Raw genomic sequence first — 17281 nt, 5'->3', positions numbered from 1 at the left:
CTTTAAAGCAAATATTCGGATTTTCCTTGAATGTTTTTTAGCTAGTTTCTTACCACAAAAGGGAGGTGGAATGAGTTAAGCAGACCAGACCAAATCAAATTAAAAGGGAAAAAAAAATTTTGAAGAACTGAGATTATATAAGACATCTTTAAAATATAAGAATGATTTTCTACAGAGCAAAAACCAAGGTTTCATAGTTGTATTCTAACTATGTACATAAAACCATAACTTCTACAGAAAAAGCGTCTCTAGTAGAGAGCATTGCATACTTTAATGTTGAAAGTAGCTTAATATTTATGTTTGCCAACACTATGTATCCATGCAAAGAAGAAGGATAGTACTGTCATAAAAAGAACATTCACATACAGTAAACAGAATATTCCCATATAAGGAACACATTTTGCTGCTTTCAGTAAATAACTTGTGTATATGTGGTTTGTATCAGTTGCGCATCTCAAGATGCATCAGGAATGTATAAACAAATGAAGAGCATGGAAGAGATACTGGAATCAGACATAATATTTATTCTTTTTATCTTATTTCTAAGGTCTGTATCACTTCTCAGTAATGGAAGATGTTGCTGTTGGTGAACCAGTAGGAAGAGTGAAAGCAAATGACCTGGATATTGGAGACAATGCTAAATCATCCTATGATATTATTGAAGGAGATGGAATGGATGTATTTGAAATTACTACAGATGCCCAAACTCAGGATGGCATTATTAGAGTGAGAAAGGTAAATGGTATCTTTGTATAAAAAAAAAAGTTTATTGTACAAATAGCCAGACTTTACTGTGTGATAAGATGCTGGCTTTTCAAGGATTCTTTTATCTATAAGTCAAGTGTCAAGCCAGTGAAGTGATAAAAAAGGGATGCATTAGCCATGTCCTTCAAAATTGCCATTTAGGTGACAAGTGGGGGGACATACATAGAAGTATTTTTAGTGCTCAGAATTCATTAATCTTACCTGGGCTTCCAGGTGGTCAAATTATGCAGGTTTTGCTACCTTAGTTCCAAAAGGGAAGAGTAGAATAATATCTGCTTTGTTGGTGATGTAAAATTCCATAAAATCTTGGCTGAGTATTAATCAAATATCTTTTCTCTATGATTTGATTTGCTGAATTGTTTGGTCAAATACTTTTCAGAGACAAAAATAAGTCAGCATTTTATTTGAATTGCCTTATGTGTGAGAAGCTTAGTCTTCCACCTTTTCTTCTGTTGAATTCTCTTTTCTCGATGAATAGTGATTCCAGTGAACCTTATCAAGGAAATCAATACTGTTTCACATGAAAAGTGCCAAATTTGGACTCTAGAGAAGGCTACAATTCTGTTACCTATTCTATGTTTGTACAGTTTTGATGTATGCATGGTGATAGGTGTTTGCATGTACAGAACAGAAGGAGCACACAATTATATACAGACATATGGGGGGAGACACCATATCTAGAACAAAACTTTGCTAGTAAAGTCAATGAACCATTTGCAGATTTAAATTTTCATTATTTTCTGGGGAAGAAGAGAGCTGATTCTCATGATTGAACAGATTCTCATCTGTTCCAAGAAAGGATATGAATATAACTTATAGCACTGGCATAGAAGGTTTCAAATATGTAGCACAGACCATTTGAAATGAATCTTCGTTTCTTAAAAAAAAAGAGACAAAAAACCAACAAGGAAAACAACAAAAATGAAAAAAAACCACCACACAACCCCAGAACATCAAAACATGACATTTCAGTGAAAAAAAAATTAATGAGTACAGATAATTAATACTCAACTTGTACCTGTTATTAAAGAGGTCAGGAGGAGTGTCTGTCTAAAGTTTGCATTTTATGTTTCTCACTGAGTTAGCCAGTACTGTAGATGCATAATAAAGTGATGTATATTTATCTAAAATTAGCTCTGTTTTCCTAAAGAGAAAATGATGATATACATTCCTGATCTTCTTTACTGTTATTTATTGGATTCTGTGGCCTCTTTGTAAACTAAGGCAATTAGCCTTTTGCCCCAGTTCCCTCAGCTTCGTTTCATAACTGAGGCTCTAGCATAATGTTGTTTCATATATTCATTTTGACAGCAATAATAATTTTGGTTCTACTACAGTAGATGATGTATGGAGGGTACTGTTCACCAACAGATTTTCTCCAGCAAAAATTCATGGGTTTTAGACAATGCAGAGTAAATTCTCAATATATTGTTCTGATTAAGCATGACTAATTGTATTGGGGTGCTGTCATTTCTGTAAAACATATGAAAGGTAATTAAAAAAATGATGCAGGAGCTATGATTGGCAAATTGTGAATATGCTGATTTATGTATCACCGTTCATTATTGCAAAAGCTTACTAATTTAAGAGCTGCTAAAGAAGCAAGGTTTTCTTGTGTTTACTAGCATTTGTGAGAAAGAGCAAATCCCATTAGAACTTGATTCATACCTGAAAAAAAATCAACAAAATTTGAAAGTACACATATTGAAGGCTTTGACAGACTTCCTAAAGTTTCCTATTTATGCTCTTGCTGGTATTTGCATTGCAGATTCAGAGTTTCTATGTCCTTTTCTTTTTATCCCTGGGACATTGTAATGCAAATCTTAATACCTTTCCAATGCTTGGCAATTTGCATCTTTGAATTTTGAATCATTGTGAGACACAAGAGAATTACATAGTGAATATACTGATGTGCTTCAAGACACAAACTTGAATCTCCTATAATGAGAAATCCTAACATTCAAAAGTATCACAGATTTGGTTTTTATTTGGTATTTCCTTCCATTAAGCCCATTGCATTTTCACCTTTTATGTTTTAACACAACTGCAAAATAGTAAAAACAATGGTGACATGGCAGGTATATCATTAGAATAAAGTAATTGGATTCATGGTTCTTTTTCTGGGGAAAAAAACACAAACAAACCGCAAACAAACCAAAACACCCACAAACTAAAACAAAAGATATAGGAATTGGTATAGTCTTAAGAAATTCCCAAGAGATGTCTACCTAATTTATCCCATAAACAGAAACATGCAATAATGTGCAAACCTAATATGCAGTAATGTTGAAGTGTTTTCTTCTATGATCAAATTCACATTTTTCCACATAATGCCTCTCATGTCCATCAAATAGTAAGTGCTAGTTCTTTGCATTTCTCACATTGTTCTGGAAGTAATAAAATATTTATTCTTTGTGGAGCTAGTGTAATTTTTTTTTCTTATCTCCAAATAATAAAGCACTGATTGAGTGCGTGATTAGTATGCAAGTTACGTCATCACCAACAAATTTGTAGTATTTATCTGATATGTAATTGTAATGGCATAATTCATAAGAGAGAATATTTGGTACATTTTTTGTGAAAAGCAAGAAACCAGTCTCGTTTTCTCTGAGGCTGGTTAATAAACAGACATCAATATATGCCTAGAAAATTTACAGGTTGGATTTCTGGGAGTGGGAAGTGATTACATTAAAACTCACTGAATGTGCTTAAATGCACATAACTTTCATCCATCAGCATTATATTCACTTGTTCTTTCTCTGTGGCCATTAGTAAAAAACATTTATCTTTGTCATTCTTAACAGCCACTGGACTTTGAGACCAAAAAATCCTATACTCTGAAGGTAGAAGCAACCAACATTCATATTGATTCTCGCTTCATCAGTGGAGGACCATTCAAGGATACAGCAACGGTAAAAATTGTAGTAGAGGATGCTGATGAGCCACCAGTCTTTTCATCACCTACTTACCTACTGGAAGTGCATGAAAATGCTGCTATTAACTCTGTGATTGGTCAGGTGACTGCCCATGACCCTGATGTATCCTCCAGTCCTATAAGGTAGTGCTACTTTAATGTTCGCTTTGACAAAAATACAGGTAGAATACTGTGTGCTTTCCAGTACATTACATGACAATGTCTCATTCCATTTTATTTCTATGAGAATTCTTGTGTAGAATTCAGTTTATAGTGTTAGATTTATCAGTTCAGATAATTTTCAAAATCACAAAAGTGCTCCTTGACACACGAGTAGTCTTATGAAACAGCAGGAAAGCAATGAAAATCAAAAATAGGGTGTAGGAGGTCAGATGGGGTTGAATCATCAGTGTATCTTTGCAGTTATTTTAAATAATCTGCTAGTGTCTGCACTAACAGTGCTGAGCCTGTTCCATGTAGCTGTAAGATTGTCAAAACATGTTTTGTATTTCTTTGGCTAAACCCATTCCTGGTTTGAAGACAGAAAGTCAGAGATGATTATGCCCATATGACTTTGCATCTTTGATTTGCAATATTTTCTCTTTTTTCATAGAATCATAAAATAGTTAGGATTAGAAAGGACCTTAAGATCATCAAGTTCCAATCTCCCTGCATGGGCAGGGACACCTCACATTAAACCATGTCACTGAAGGCTCTGTCCAACCTGGCCTTGAACACTGCCAGGGATGGAGCATTCACAACTTCCCTGGGCAACCCATTCCAGTGCCTCACCACTCTCACAGTAAAGAATTTCCTCCTTATATCCAATCTAAACTTCCCCTGTTTAAGTTTTAACCCATTACCCCTTGTCCTGTCACTACAGTCCCTAATGAAGAATCTCTCCCCAGCATCCTTATAGCCTGCCTTCAGATACTGGATGATCTAACTTGGTTATTCCAGTTTCATCAGATCAGTGTTTTCTATCTGATTTTGATAAGCACGCTTCTCCTGTGTATGGTACGCTGCAAGTGTTTCCAAAACACATTTTGCTATGTGCAGCTGCTAAAAGTGTTATGAAAACAAACACAACATCAAATTCATAGTAAAGATATGTGTGGAGTAAGTCTAGGTTCTAACAATCATCATTGTACATTAGTGCCATAAGGAATTTAAGCTACACAAGCAGTCAGCATTGTGGAGATGATACTAATTGTTATAACCTGACACCATTTTCTAATCACTGTCATTTACATCAGGCTTGTCTGTTTCTCCAGTGAATATGAAGTATCTTTTCATATCAGTTATTAGGTTAGTCTAACTATATCATATCTTTCATAATCCAGCATTTTTAAAATAAGCAGCAAAATTTCTCTTATCTTTACTTGCTGCTCTGCAGTGGATGTTACATAAGGGCCTGCTAGTTTTTACGTCTGCTGGTGAACGGGATTTATAAATTTGGCTGAAAATTGTAAACATGGTCAGTAGTTTGTCTCATTCTAGCCTAGCCATTTCAAAAGCATGCATCACTGACTCACATCTTAACACACCTAGGCCACATGCATCTCTCTTGGGAAATGGACCCAGGGAATTTGGCTAAGCAAGTTTCTAAAGCTTTACTATCATTTATTTAGTAAGAGTAGTGCATTCTAGCTTACAGTATAATTAGGCTTGAAAGATCATTATTAGCATGCAAATCTATTGATGCCAGTAGTACTTATTTCATGTTTCTGTTATTTCATAACTGTGATCTATTTACTTGCAGTAAATTATCTTGGACAAAGCATGATCCAAGTGCACAGAAAAAAAAAAGCATGAATAATAATCTTTCTCTTTACACTGCATCTGCCCTCCTATAAATCACTGTCCTTCAGTGTCTTTCTCTGTAGAGAGATAAGCTTCACTGTGGCAGGTTTTCCCCATTCATATTGACAGAGATTTTATCTTTGGCAGCAGTTGATCATTTTCTTAATTCACAGCAGGTCTTAAAAACCTAGATACAATATTTTCTGCATTCCTAATGGTACAGCTGTTTATCTGTCACTAAGTAGCATGTCCAATCTGCCTGACATTAATAAACAGTAGTGATTTACCACTGATGAGATGTCAATACTGTGATTCAAATCTCAGCAGGTGCAGCAAAAAAAAAGGATTTCTGCTCTTATTTACATCGGTGCAAATAAAGAATAGATCAAATTAAGTTGTAACAGCAATGGCAATAGTGCAGGAGCAGGTCATCTGCTAAACCACTGTGGAGTTGTTCCTATAATGGCCATAGCAGACCCATACACACCAAAACTTCCCAATAACCTATGCTGGGCTTAGGGCAATTCCGAAAGATACTGTTTCCCAAAATATTATTTTCTTTTGTTTTATGTCTAGCTTATGGGTCTGATGGTGCTTTCCCACTAAAGAGAGTTACAGTACCATTATCATGAAAGCAGAACTGCAAATGTACTATTAGTTTTCCCAGGTTTATGTCACTGCAGGTTTTAATTTTTTATTTTTGTACGCAATATTTATCAAATTAAAATCAGGAGAGGGTTTTACCTCTTATTTAGTCTTGTAAAACCTCATGTCTTATGTTAAAAATATTTCATTTTGAATGCTGGTTTTCCACTGTGAATAAATACTCTTGGGGTGAGGTGAGGTGAAATGCAATATAATAAACTCACAGATGTTACACTCCCAGTTTTATAATTGAAATGTTGTACTGCAGGAAGACTGTGATTGGAAGTTTCAAAAAGGATTGATCCTTAGGGAAAAATTGTGTGTTATCTCAATGGAATTTATGTCACTCCCAGGTCAAGTAAACATTAAATATCATATAAGAATTTCATATTTTATTTCATTTTTGAACTGCAAAAGCATTCATAAATGTCTGATACCAGTTCTTTCTTCATAATTACAAAAGCATCAAGAATTAAAAGAGTTTCAAGTGATGACATCTTAAAAAAAAAGTTGATTCTGTTGTTCTTGTATTCTCTTAAGTAAAATCTTCAACCTGTGAAAGTCTGTAAGATATTTTTTTACTAACTTCACTAGTATCAGAATACTTCTAATACCTTAATTGGAACTAGGGAGATATCAAAATAAGGTGAACATATATTTTCAAATGCAATTGCCTGAAGTTAGGTACCTACAGCTTCGTTCTTCCACACAAGTGACCTGATTTTCAGAAATGCTGAGGACAGGACAATTCCCATTAAACCAGTGAGAACTGAGTGTGTGGAGCTCACTAGAAATTCAGTTTACTTCAGTGTCCAAATAGAGATGAATGGGCCCAGCTCTAGGCACATGTATTTGGAGTTTTACTTTGTATTTTTCCTTGTACTCTTCTTAACCAAACTTCTCATTTTTAAATGAGTAAAACTAGTTCTTCTCAGAATTTAAAAACAGAAAACTTCAGTCTAACAAATCCCAATTCCTAATTAAACAGGGGTTTTCACTCTTAAGTCTGTTAGTTGTTAATTACCTTACAAGCATGATTATGCTAGCTTTGATCTTTAGTAATAGAGTCTGTAAACATTTAAACATTAAAATTTTGATAAATTTTTATAATTTAGAACTAATTTTTGAACGTGTATTGTATCTTACTGGATGCACTACAGAAGCAACCTAATTGAAATGTATCTTTCATTCTAAATATGAAAATATCTGTCACTGAAATAAAAAAAAATGAACATCATAATCTAAGCTTTGAAATCAGATATTAATGCTGTGTCTATCAAAATCAATTGTGTTGTGCTGGAATGAGTTTGAGTTCATCAGAATATGTTTATTGTAGCATATAAAGGAGCTTTGAAAGCAGGTTTTTTTTGGAAATTGCTTTTGATAAAGCATAAACCAGAATGGAATAACTGATTTTCAGATAACTGTGCCATTGTCACTGTAACAAAATATACTCTTGGTCTTTTATCAGTGAATATAGCAGCATATTTGCAAAAAGTAGAAATGTAATGAGGAAATGACAGTCTGAGTCCCTTTTCTGACCACTATATAATGTGATCCAGTCTTATACTGTATCCTAACTCACCCTATTATGCCAAGATATATTGCAGAACAGATGTAAAAATTGTCAATGCATGCTGTTAAGTTCTGTAATACATAGACACAAAGGCTTAAAAGACTTTTATATAAATCCACAATTAGGATTCAGCAAAACCCCTTGAAGTCAATTTTTGTTGAACAGTATCAATAGTTTATCACTAAACACTCTCATTTTGTAACTTTCCTGTCAAAAAATTGGAAGGCTTAATTTTGTGATTTAGTTTCTTTTTGCAAATAATGCATTAATAAAATAACTCTGTGAAAATGGACAAACATAAAAGCTTTCCTGGAGATCCTGTTCTAAGCATTAAATCATCATCCTGCTTAATGCACCGTTGGAGCAACCTACTGCAGCTCCTTCCTGTTGACAAGCTGACTCTGTTGAGACTGCATAACTTACCCGGACACTAACATTTGCAGACTCCAACTGCCTGTCAGATGAAACTTGTTTTGTTAAAAATCAGTGATGTCAATCCGTAAAACAATGAGTCCTTCAGGGTTTGAAGTGTTTTATGGGAAAATGGTGATTCACTGTGTTCTACCCATGGAGCTCCTTGACCCATAACCAGATAATACGCTTGGTGAATAGTTCATGCCTCATTAATCTGAAATTTATTGGTAAAATAATATTATTCAGCCCTTTTTAAAATAACCATGAAGCCCACCATTTTTGTGTGCTTAATACATTACTGTTGAAATTATCATCAGTAGCTGTGAAATACAATAGAAACTGTCTAATAAATGTGATGGATTATGTAATTAACTCTTGATCAGCACCGTTTTTCAAAGATGTTATCCAGTGAACCCGAGGGCATTTTATGACCTTCACACTGGGCATACAGCTAATTACTCCTTAGGCAATAATTATAACTTTTTTTAGTCTCAGTTTTTCATTTTGTCTTATAAATTATCATGCTATTGAGCTTCTCAATGCATTTGGCTATAAAACTGCAGCTCTCGGAGGGCTCCCTAGATTGTCTTGTGGTTGTATGTATTACACCAGGTTCATTAAGTAGATTACAGAGATGTCTATTTTGTAGGTTTTCCATTGATCGGCATACCGACCTTGAGAGACAGTTCAACATTAATGCAGAAGATGGGAAAATAACTCTGGCAACACCACTGGACAGAGAAACGAATATGTGGCACAACATAACTATTGTAGCTACTGAAACTAGTGAGTATTTGTATATACTGACTTCCAGTTCTGTTTGGTTTATAATGGATTTTAACAGCATGTGCAGTGGAAACTATATAATTCAGTAAAAAGTAAAACCCACTGGATTTTTAAATTACAGGATTTTGGAAAGAAAACTTACTTTTTGCTGAAGTTCTATCTTTTAGTTTTCAAAACTGCTGGGTTTTTTCAGTGCCTATAGCAGTATATATTTTGAAGAGATACATGAGCACATATGTACATGGTATATAGGGTAAAATGTTAAAAAACATTTTAAAAATCCCACAAACAAAGCCTTACATTTAGTTATATTAAAACAGCAAAAAAAATAAAGCTTTGCTACTGTAGAAGTAAATTGTATACTCAACCCAGAAGTTCTTAACACTGAGTGATATTATGTTTCAGTACCATAAATGATTAAGAGTATGGGTAATGTTGCATTAAACTAGTCCTGTTTTATACATATGAATGCACTTGCTCATATACAGCTATAAACAAGAACATGGATTGTTCAGATCCACAAAACTGTTGTGGCTGACCTGCACAGCTGAGTCCTTGGGAGCTAGGAGTGTCACCCTCATCCTCAATTTTAATCATGAAGATTGTAATCAAGAACAATTCTTGATTAACTTGGAATTGTAGGCGCTGCTGACAGGATCGCATATGACAATACAATTTCTTATTAATATTAGCACTCTATTTTAGGCTATACATTTGACATATTGAAGCAGAAGAACAGATTCAGAATGTAGGTCTGTCATCCCATGTCATCATCATAACTGAAACACAAACTACGAAGATGTTTCTGCTGATGTATCTATTCTGCAATCCGTGTATATGCATAATTCCCATATGTGCATACACACTTGACACATTGTTCAAAGAATATTTGTCTTCTGAGTCCTATGATCAGTGCTGCTAATTCTTGCATGTAGAAAATAGGGTGATGTTAATGCTGGCTTTCCCCCCAGAGTATCTTTTTCAAAGGATATAGTATTATGATGCAGAACCCTTAATGCTCATAGTACTGTAGCTGTGACAATAATGAATGGGAGGATAAAATTTGTTTATAGGGCCCATTTTTGTTGTGCAATATTTTTCTGTGGTACTTGTTTTCAGACACAAACATGTTAGGAACCTGTGACAGGTAACTGAAATGGCATACAGAAGTGAGAAAGACAGGTCTGAGCATAAATTGGGCTCTCAGCTTACAACCCCTATAAATGGTACTCCTATGACCTACTGTAACAATGTGTGCATTTCATTGCCAGTAGTGCCAACCGTGACCTGTTAATTACTGTTAAATCTTGCAGGCAAACACTGCTTTTATAAATTAGCATTAATATCTTGTGCTTGCAGGAAAACCAAGTCGACACAGGGAGTAGAACTGCATAAGGAAAGTAAGCAAGCTCTAGTTTCATACGGCATATTTTTCCCAGATTAATATCAAAACTGTGAATAATTTTGATGACTTTAAAGATGAAAGATATAAAATTTCCATGCCAATTTCTCAGCACATGAGGAAAGTCAGATCATGAAACTTACCAGCAGCATGGAAAGCAGAATTATTCATTTTTGATCCAAAGTTTCCAGACATTGGGATAGTATGATCTAAAGTGATTTTACATTTTTTTCCTCAAAAAAAGTCAAAATGAGAACAAAATAAAAAGAATGACTTTTCAAGAAACTCCTCCAATTCAACTTTTAATCTCCCTTATACGTGTGTGTCAGACCAAAGTTAACAGAAGGACACTTCACTAAGCTACATCAGAATAAAGTCTGCCTGTTGCATCTTCAGAATTTTAAAACATAATTATGCTCAAGAATTTTGCAAGAAATTGTCATTAGACTTCATGGGTGCCTCAGCGTCTCTCATTGCTGTAAAATTGCCTCTTATTAGACAGGCTATGAAAATAATAATGCCAATCTTGTTCTGAGCATTTGCATTCCTGCTGATGGCTTATTTTCACATTCCTAATATAATTATTTGACATTTACATAAAACAAGAGCTTAATTTTGTAGACTACTATCTTTGCTTATTTAAGAGAAATTATTTTTAAACTCCTCAAGCAGAAACTAAATTTGTTCATAGAACTGTCAAGCAGGGTGTAATGGGCATTTTTAGATTTTTTTTTTCCAACACGGTAATAAGCAAAATCTGTTATAAAGTAATAGAAATCTGTTGGAGGCAGACACAAGCAGCAAAAGAAAATAGAAAGTGTGTCATTATACTTTCAGCAACAATAATATTAATGGACTGACGATTTCTCCCATAAAAATAAATATGTCAGCATCATTCGTATGAGAGCATTTTCTCTTCTTAGGCTACCTGCTACCCGGACTCAGTTCAAAGCTCACCTCTGTTCCTGTGGGGCAATGAGCAGACCATTTCTTAGCCATTAAACGTGCTTACTAATCACAAGTCCTGATAGTGTTTGTTTTTTCTTGATTCCCACCATAGGAGATCCTAAATATACCTTGCTGTATCAATGCTTTCATAGGTAAACACCAAGTTTTGCCAAAATACAAATCTCTTTTTCAGAACTTGGTGCTGGTAAGTTATCTGCAGCTAAATTTGTGCTTCAAACACCAGCAGTTTTTGGCAGTTTTCTGCTGTCACCATGACAAAGTTATTCTTTTGTATCATCCCTTAGCTGCTGGTGGAAATACTGAGGTGGGCTACATACTGTTTGCATGCCCCCTAGAGATAATTCTTCAAATATCCATCTGAATCTTTTTTTGGTAACTAAAGTTGAAACAATGCAAAGAGGGATGAGTGAAAAAGACTGGACTGAATGTGATTAATGTGGTACAGGTGATATTGAGTATTTCACATACAGTTTAATTATTTCACATACAGTTATACATTTTGCAGTAGTATAGTCAAAAATCAGTAGATAAGTTCCTGCTGCAGCTTCAATCCTCTCCACTAATACCCTTCAATTTGTTTACTCTTAAATGTTCCATTTGCTTTGCACATTTCTTTCTACTGTATGATTTCTTATACTGTCAGATCAATTATTGCTTATTTGTTGTTTAACTTTTTTCCTCTCAGGTCATGTGGTCACTCCTCTATGTTCAAGTCATAGAATCACAGAGTCATAGAATAGTTAGGGTTGAAAAGGACCTTAGGATCATCTAGTTCCAACCTCCCTGCCATGGGCAGGAACACCTCACACTAAACCATGTCACCCAAGGCTCTGTCCAACCTGCCTTGAACTTTGCCAGGGATTCACAGTGTGCCTGGGCAACCCATTCCTCATGGCCCTCCTCTGGACTTGTTCCAACAGTTCCATGTCCTTTTTATATTGAGGACACCAGAACTATACACAATACTCCAACTGAGGTCTCAGGAGAGCAGAGCAGAATGTTGATGAACTCTGTCACATGGATTCTTAGGAGAAGAGAATTTTACAAAGAACTTTGACATCTTTGAAAGATCACTCTGAAATACAGGCTTAGGATGTGCAGAAGAAATACATGTGTTGACACTCAAAACAAGAGTAATACTGAAAGATATTGCCCCCATGAATTGATTCTTAAATTTTCTTTCCACATTACTATACATCCAATTTCACTCTGCAGAGTAAGTCAGGAGCCGGAATATCTAGGTGATTACAGGCTAAAGGCTGTAATGGAGGCTCCCTGGCAAAAATGCACTTTCCATGAGAATATACCTTTTGGTCTGTGGATATAAAGGGTGAACTTTGTTTTTCCTCACTGACTCTGGATTTTAAATAGTGGAATAACGAGATCGCTTATTGTTTTGTGGTGTAGTTGAGACTTAGATGAGCTTAAAATAGCTGGGAGGTTTATTTTAGTTAGATGCTTGAGAGAACAGGGGTGGATAGATCCTTGCTTTGTAAATTGGGGCTTGCTTTGTAAGTTGGGGCTGACGCTGCTGCTCGTATGTTTGGGCTCTCTGGAGCTATGCCCTGAACAGGAAAGGAATCTGGGGACATATGCAAATATTCTCTGAGAGCCTGAATTGCAGTGCAGTGAGAATGAATTATTAACTTACAGACATTTCTTTTGGTGCGTCTTTTTTGTGTGTACAAAGGCTCATCACATCTTTGGCTCCTTAGTCCTTTTTTGAAATGGAATTTTCTGCTATTCAGTAAAGTCAAGACACTAATCCCGTTCATCTGAACACACGAATCCATTTTTTAGTTTGTATAAGTTACAATTATAGCTATAACTACTGTTCCCATTGACATGCTTGTGTTGCATTAACTGGTTAGCAATTTTCCTGGGCAGTGAAGCAGAGCAGAGTTCAGGCTGGGCTAACCTCCTTGGGATTCTCTCAGTTTTTTGTACAGGTTTTGCAGGACTTCCTAAGTTATGTGTTTTCAATGCTGCTCAGCTACTAAACAAAAATCAAATAGCCATGGTTTATTTATCAAACATTTTTGCTGCGGTTTGCACAGGAAATCAGAATCACTGGTCATTCAAGCTATCAGATTGTCTTAAATGTATAAGGCATGTAATAATTGAGCTCTATCTTCCTTCTGCCTCCAGCTCCATAGATTTCCATTTTTATCTTCTAGTGGCTGTAACAGCCACATAGCAGATACTTCCCCAGCATCCTCACAGTGTGCCTCATTAATGCTAAGGAACTGCCCTGGTTTTCAGTCATTGCTGGTTAATTGGTATAACAAAAGCAGTAATAAATGGAGAACTAATGTGGTTTTGAAACCAAAGCGAAGACTTATCTCAGAGAACCTGTTTTAACTTAGGCAAGAAAGAAGTGTACTAGTAAGATAATTTAACTGCACAATATTTCTCCCATTTAAATATGCATATCCTTATATTTGCATACTTATCCCCCCTAAACTGGAGCTGAGATATGCTTGTGATACAGAATTCTAGTGAATTCTTTGAAAACAAAAAGTATCCTATAATGCATTCACTATTAGCCATGCTTATCTGGAATTCTTTTTTTAAAAAATTAGGTAAGCCTTTCCTCCAGAATATGTATATTACATAGCAGAAATTCATTGAATGATACCGTAGATTTCAACAAGAAAAAACTTCTAAACATATTCTAGTTGTCAGACTCTGAGATTTGTGAAAAACACACCAACAGAAACCACAGCTCATAAACTTTAAAGACAGCTAAATGATGATCTCTTTAAAGTCCCCAAGCTTTCTTTCACCTGACATGACACTGAGTGGGCTACTCAAGATTTATTTTTTCTTCACAGCCTTTTTTATGACTGTGTGCAGGTCTGATTCCTTAGACTGCATTCAGGTTGAATAGCAGCTACCGTGCGTGTGTTTAGGCATAGACCAGTTCTTTTATAATTAGTAGAGACTCAAGCCTTCCCCAACATACTGGGAAATACAGAGAGGAAGCATGCATCCATTTGTTCTGTTGTGTCTGGTTAGAAGGCTTTTCTAAAACTTCTCCCCCTCCTGAAAACTCTGTGCGTCATACGTGTACACATGCAACAGATCAGTTCACTGGGGAATTCCAAAGCTGGTGCCGGACTGCCTGGGAGAGTGTATTTCTCTTAGCTTAGGGCAATGCTGTTAGCCAAGTTTTAAATCCCTGAATGAAGTGCTTTAATGGAATTTCTGTTTTTCTTATTCTCCAGGCACTGCAGTCATGGAGCTATTATTTTCATGTTGATTGACTGCTTTATCAAAAGATTCTCAGTATTCAGCTTCACTTGCCAAACAAAAAGCATACTAGTGGCTAGCTGATCTCCCTCCCTAAGTACTTGGCAAAGTACCAGAACTGCCACAACTAGTAGAAAATCTTGTGAATTATTAGTCAAAGCAATAGATGAAACTTTAGACAAGATCTTGAAATGTAAATGGGGACTTGACCACGATAAATATTTTCCAGGCACAGAGCATAGGAATCTCAAGGACAAAGCTGTGAGCTTTATCTGACAAAGGTAATTACCCATACCGACTGCATTCTTTAGAAATGAAGAAGTATGAGGCAATTCTATCATCTAATGGGAAAGGGCATAAAGCCAGAAAGACTCTTTATGGTTTACCAAGAATATAAATACAATAATTGAATCATCACCCAGCACATGCTCTACTACAGTTATCTGTATTGTATACTCCTTTAAAATTTACAAGGACACTAATTAAAAAGGAAGAGACATATAATTACTCTTCAGAATAAGCCTTCAGCTACAATATACTCTTTAATGCCATCAATACCTTTACTCATGTTGTCATTTATTTAATCTTGTTTAGCCTTTTATTGTAAAAATTACTATAGGCATTATTACCAATAATTCTAACACTTTAGGGAGTTACTTTCATACATCATATAATTACCTCTAATTTAGGGCTGAGTAAATTTCAGGAAGTTTTAGAAGAAAAGGAATAAGCCTTTATGGAGGTTTAAACCAGAAAAGCTCAGGAATATTAACCTTTTTTACTTGACCCTTTTTTTTCTGGCTTAGTGGAACTCAAAATAGCTAAACCATCATTTTTGCACAGAAACACAGAATTCACTAAGGTAAGTTTTATTTGTTTGTGCATAAATACAGGGTAACTTAGAAATCCACAGATTCTAATGGGTCATGGAGCATTTGCTACTGGTCAGTGGAGAGTGGGTGTATCATATAAATCTAGTCTGCAGTTTTCAGCTGTGAAAGTGCAGACATTTCACAAAGTTTCCCATTAGCATTTTCCACAGATCAAGAATAGCAGGAGGGGTGATCCTGATGGATAATAGCATGGGAGTGGCCATGTTATGAGAAAATACAAATGGAAATGGAGTGTACTTATGAAACAATCTCTATATAAAACAGTCTCAGTAGCTCAGGAGCAAGCATTGAAATTCAGGTATGGGATGCTGAATAGACGTTAGCAACCTCTGATTTCAGAGGAAAGTATGTCAGGCAGCTGTGAATAAAGCATCTGAGTAATTCAGTGCAAAATAAAAGTCAGAGGAGGTAATAAAGATAATTATGGCAAGGAAAAGGAGAGAGATTTGCATGAACAGATTAACTTCCTTTATTTCTGGTTTCAGGGGATTATAAACCAGGCCAGACATCTTAGTTCTAGATTTACAAACGTTGATTTCACAAAACATACTGGAATTGCGAACACTGTTCAGAGTTAAAAAAACAAGGTTAGAATACTAGGTGGTGTTTTAGAAGGGAATAAAGCTTTCTGGGGCACAAAACAGATAGGGATTCATGTAAGGAATATGAGGGTCATTAGTGAAAACATGCTTGACTAATTCATGTGAAGTTACTTTGAGAAAACTGGAAACATGGTTAAACTGACAATATACGTATCATATTAGCAAAATGAGTGCATTGTTAACTGAACAACTAACAACTGGCCATCTGCATTTTGCATATTTGAATTAGAATTTCTGAATAAAATATGGTTAATCTTAAAAATACTGTGTAGTATTCATCTAGTTTGATGTGCTGAATTCATTTAACTTTAAGTGGAATGTGACTAAAATCTGCACTGTTTTTTCTGTAAGGCTGAAGCAAGGGAGTTGGTCAGAGTAGAGGTTTGTAACAATGTTGTTTTAGACAATCAAGCACATTTCTTTCTAGAATGAAGACCCTACTCAGGGTAGGAAGCTTTGAGCAACTTCCAGCAAAGTTGCTGGATAGCAAAGAATGATAGTATTTTCTGGCCAAAAAAAAGAGGAGAGGATTTTTTTAAAGGTACATACTGACATGCTGGGGAGATCTTTTTTGCTTATTGCTGAGGGTGTGCTAGTAAGAATGGCTTGATGCAAAATCCTAGACTCCTGATTCAAATCTGGCATATCCAGCAATATTTTATCTGCAAAGGAAACAGAAGAGTAATTAAATGGTACTGTTACAAAAATAAGTCCCAGGAAGGGAATGACTTTTAAATACTTCTATAATAAATCCTTTTTAAATATTTCTATAATAAATCCTTTTTAAATAATTTTTTTATTAAAATATTTTGATGTTTTATCTATCAGTAAGAGAGGGATTTCATTTGAGCTATTATTTTATTTTAATCATGATATCTTTTGAAAGAAACAAAATATTCCAGACATCTTGTCCTCAGTCTGTTTATTGTTATTATTATTGCTGCTAGTCATTATAAAATTTCATAGCTAATTATAATTGACAATAAGACCTTGCATATCTAAGTCAATATTTTATAACATTTTAATATGCATGATATATTAGCATATTAACAAAATAATTGCTTTAAAGTGTGGGCCAGATTCCTGACTTATTCATGCTAGCACAACTCTCTTGATTAAGCTGGAATTGAGCAACACAGCAGCAAATCATGCCCAAGTACATTTGTTGTAACTTAAAACCTTTTTTCAATCACTTTTCTTCCTTCCTGTTCACCGGTTTATTTTTGAAACAAATCCTTTTCTGTCACTTAATGGCATCAT

At 35.2% G+C, this 17281-nt stretch overlaps 1 protein-coding gene across 3 annotated transcripts in view; it reads left to right on the top strand.

The window, feature by feature from the left end:
* Window positions 1-17281, top strand: part of CDH8 (cadherin 8) — a 153350-nt gene that overhangs the window by 91674 nt on the left and 44395 nt on the right. For all 3 annotated transcript variants that reach the window (XR_009744304.1, XM_061458462.1, XM_061458463.1), the window contains 3 exons: window positions 548-735; window positions 3570-3823; window positions 8767-8903. Coding sequence is in view for 2 of the 3 variants with exons in the window: in XM_061458462.1 (XP_061314446.1) it covers window positions 548-735; window positions 3570-3823; window positions 8767-8903 (579 nt within the window). In the remaining variant the exon portion in view is untranslated. The remainder of the gene's footprint in view (window positions 1-547; window positions 736-3569; window positions 3824-8766; window positions 8904-17281) is intronic.

Source organism: Pezoporus flaviventris, unplaced genomic scaffold, assembly GCF_033815535.1.
Source record: "Pezoporus flaviventris isolate CSIRO_AGI_PZ_B2104156 unplaced genomic scaffold, CSIRO_AGI_Pfla_v1 ptg000027l, whole genome shotgun sequence".
NCBI lineage: Eukaryota > Metazoa > Chordata > Aves > Psittaciformes > Psittacidae > Pezoporus > Pezoporus flaviventris.
Note: the sequence above shows the minus strand (reverse complement) of the source record. Positions and strands in the feature narration are given on the sequence as shown.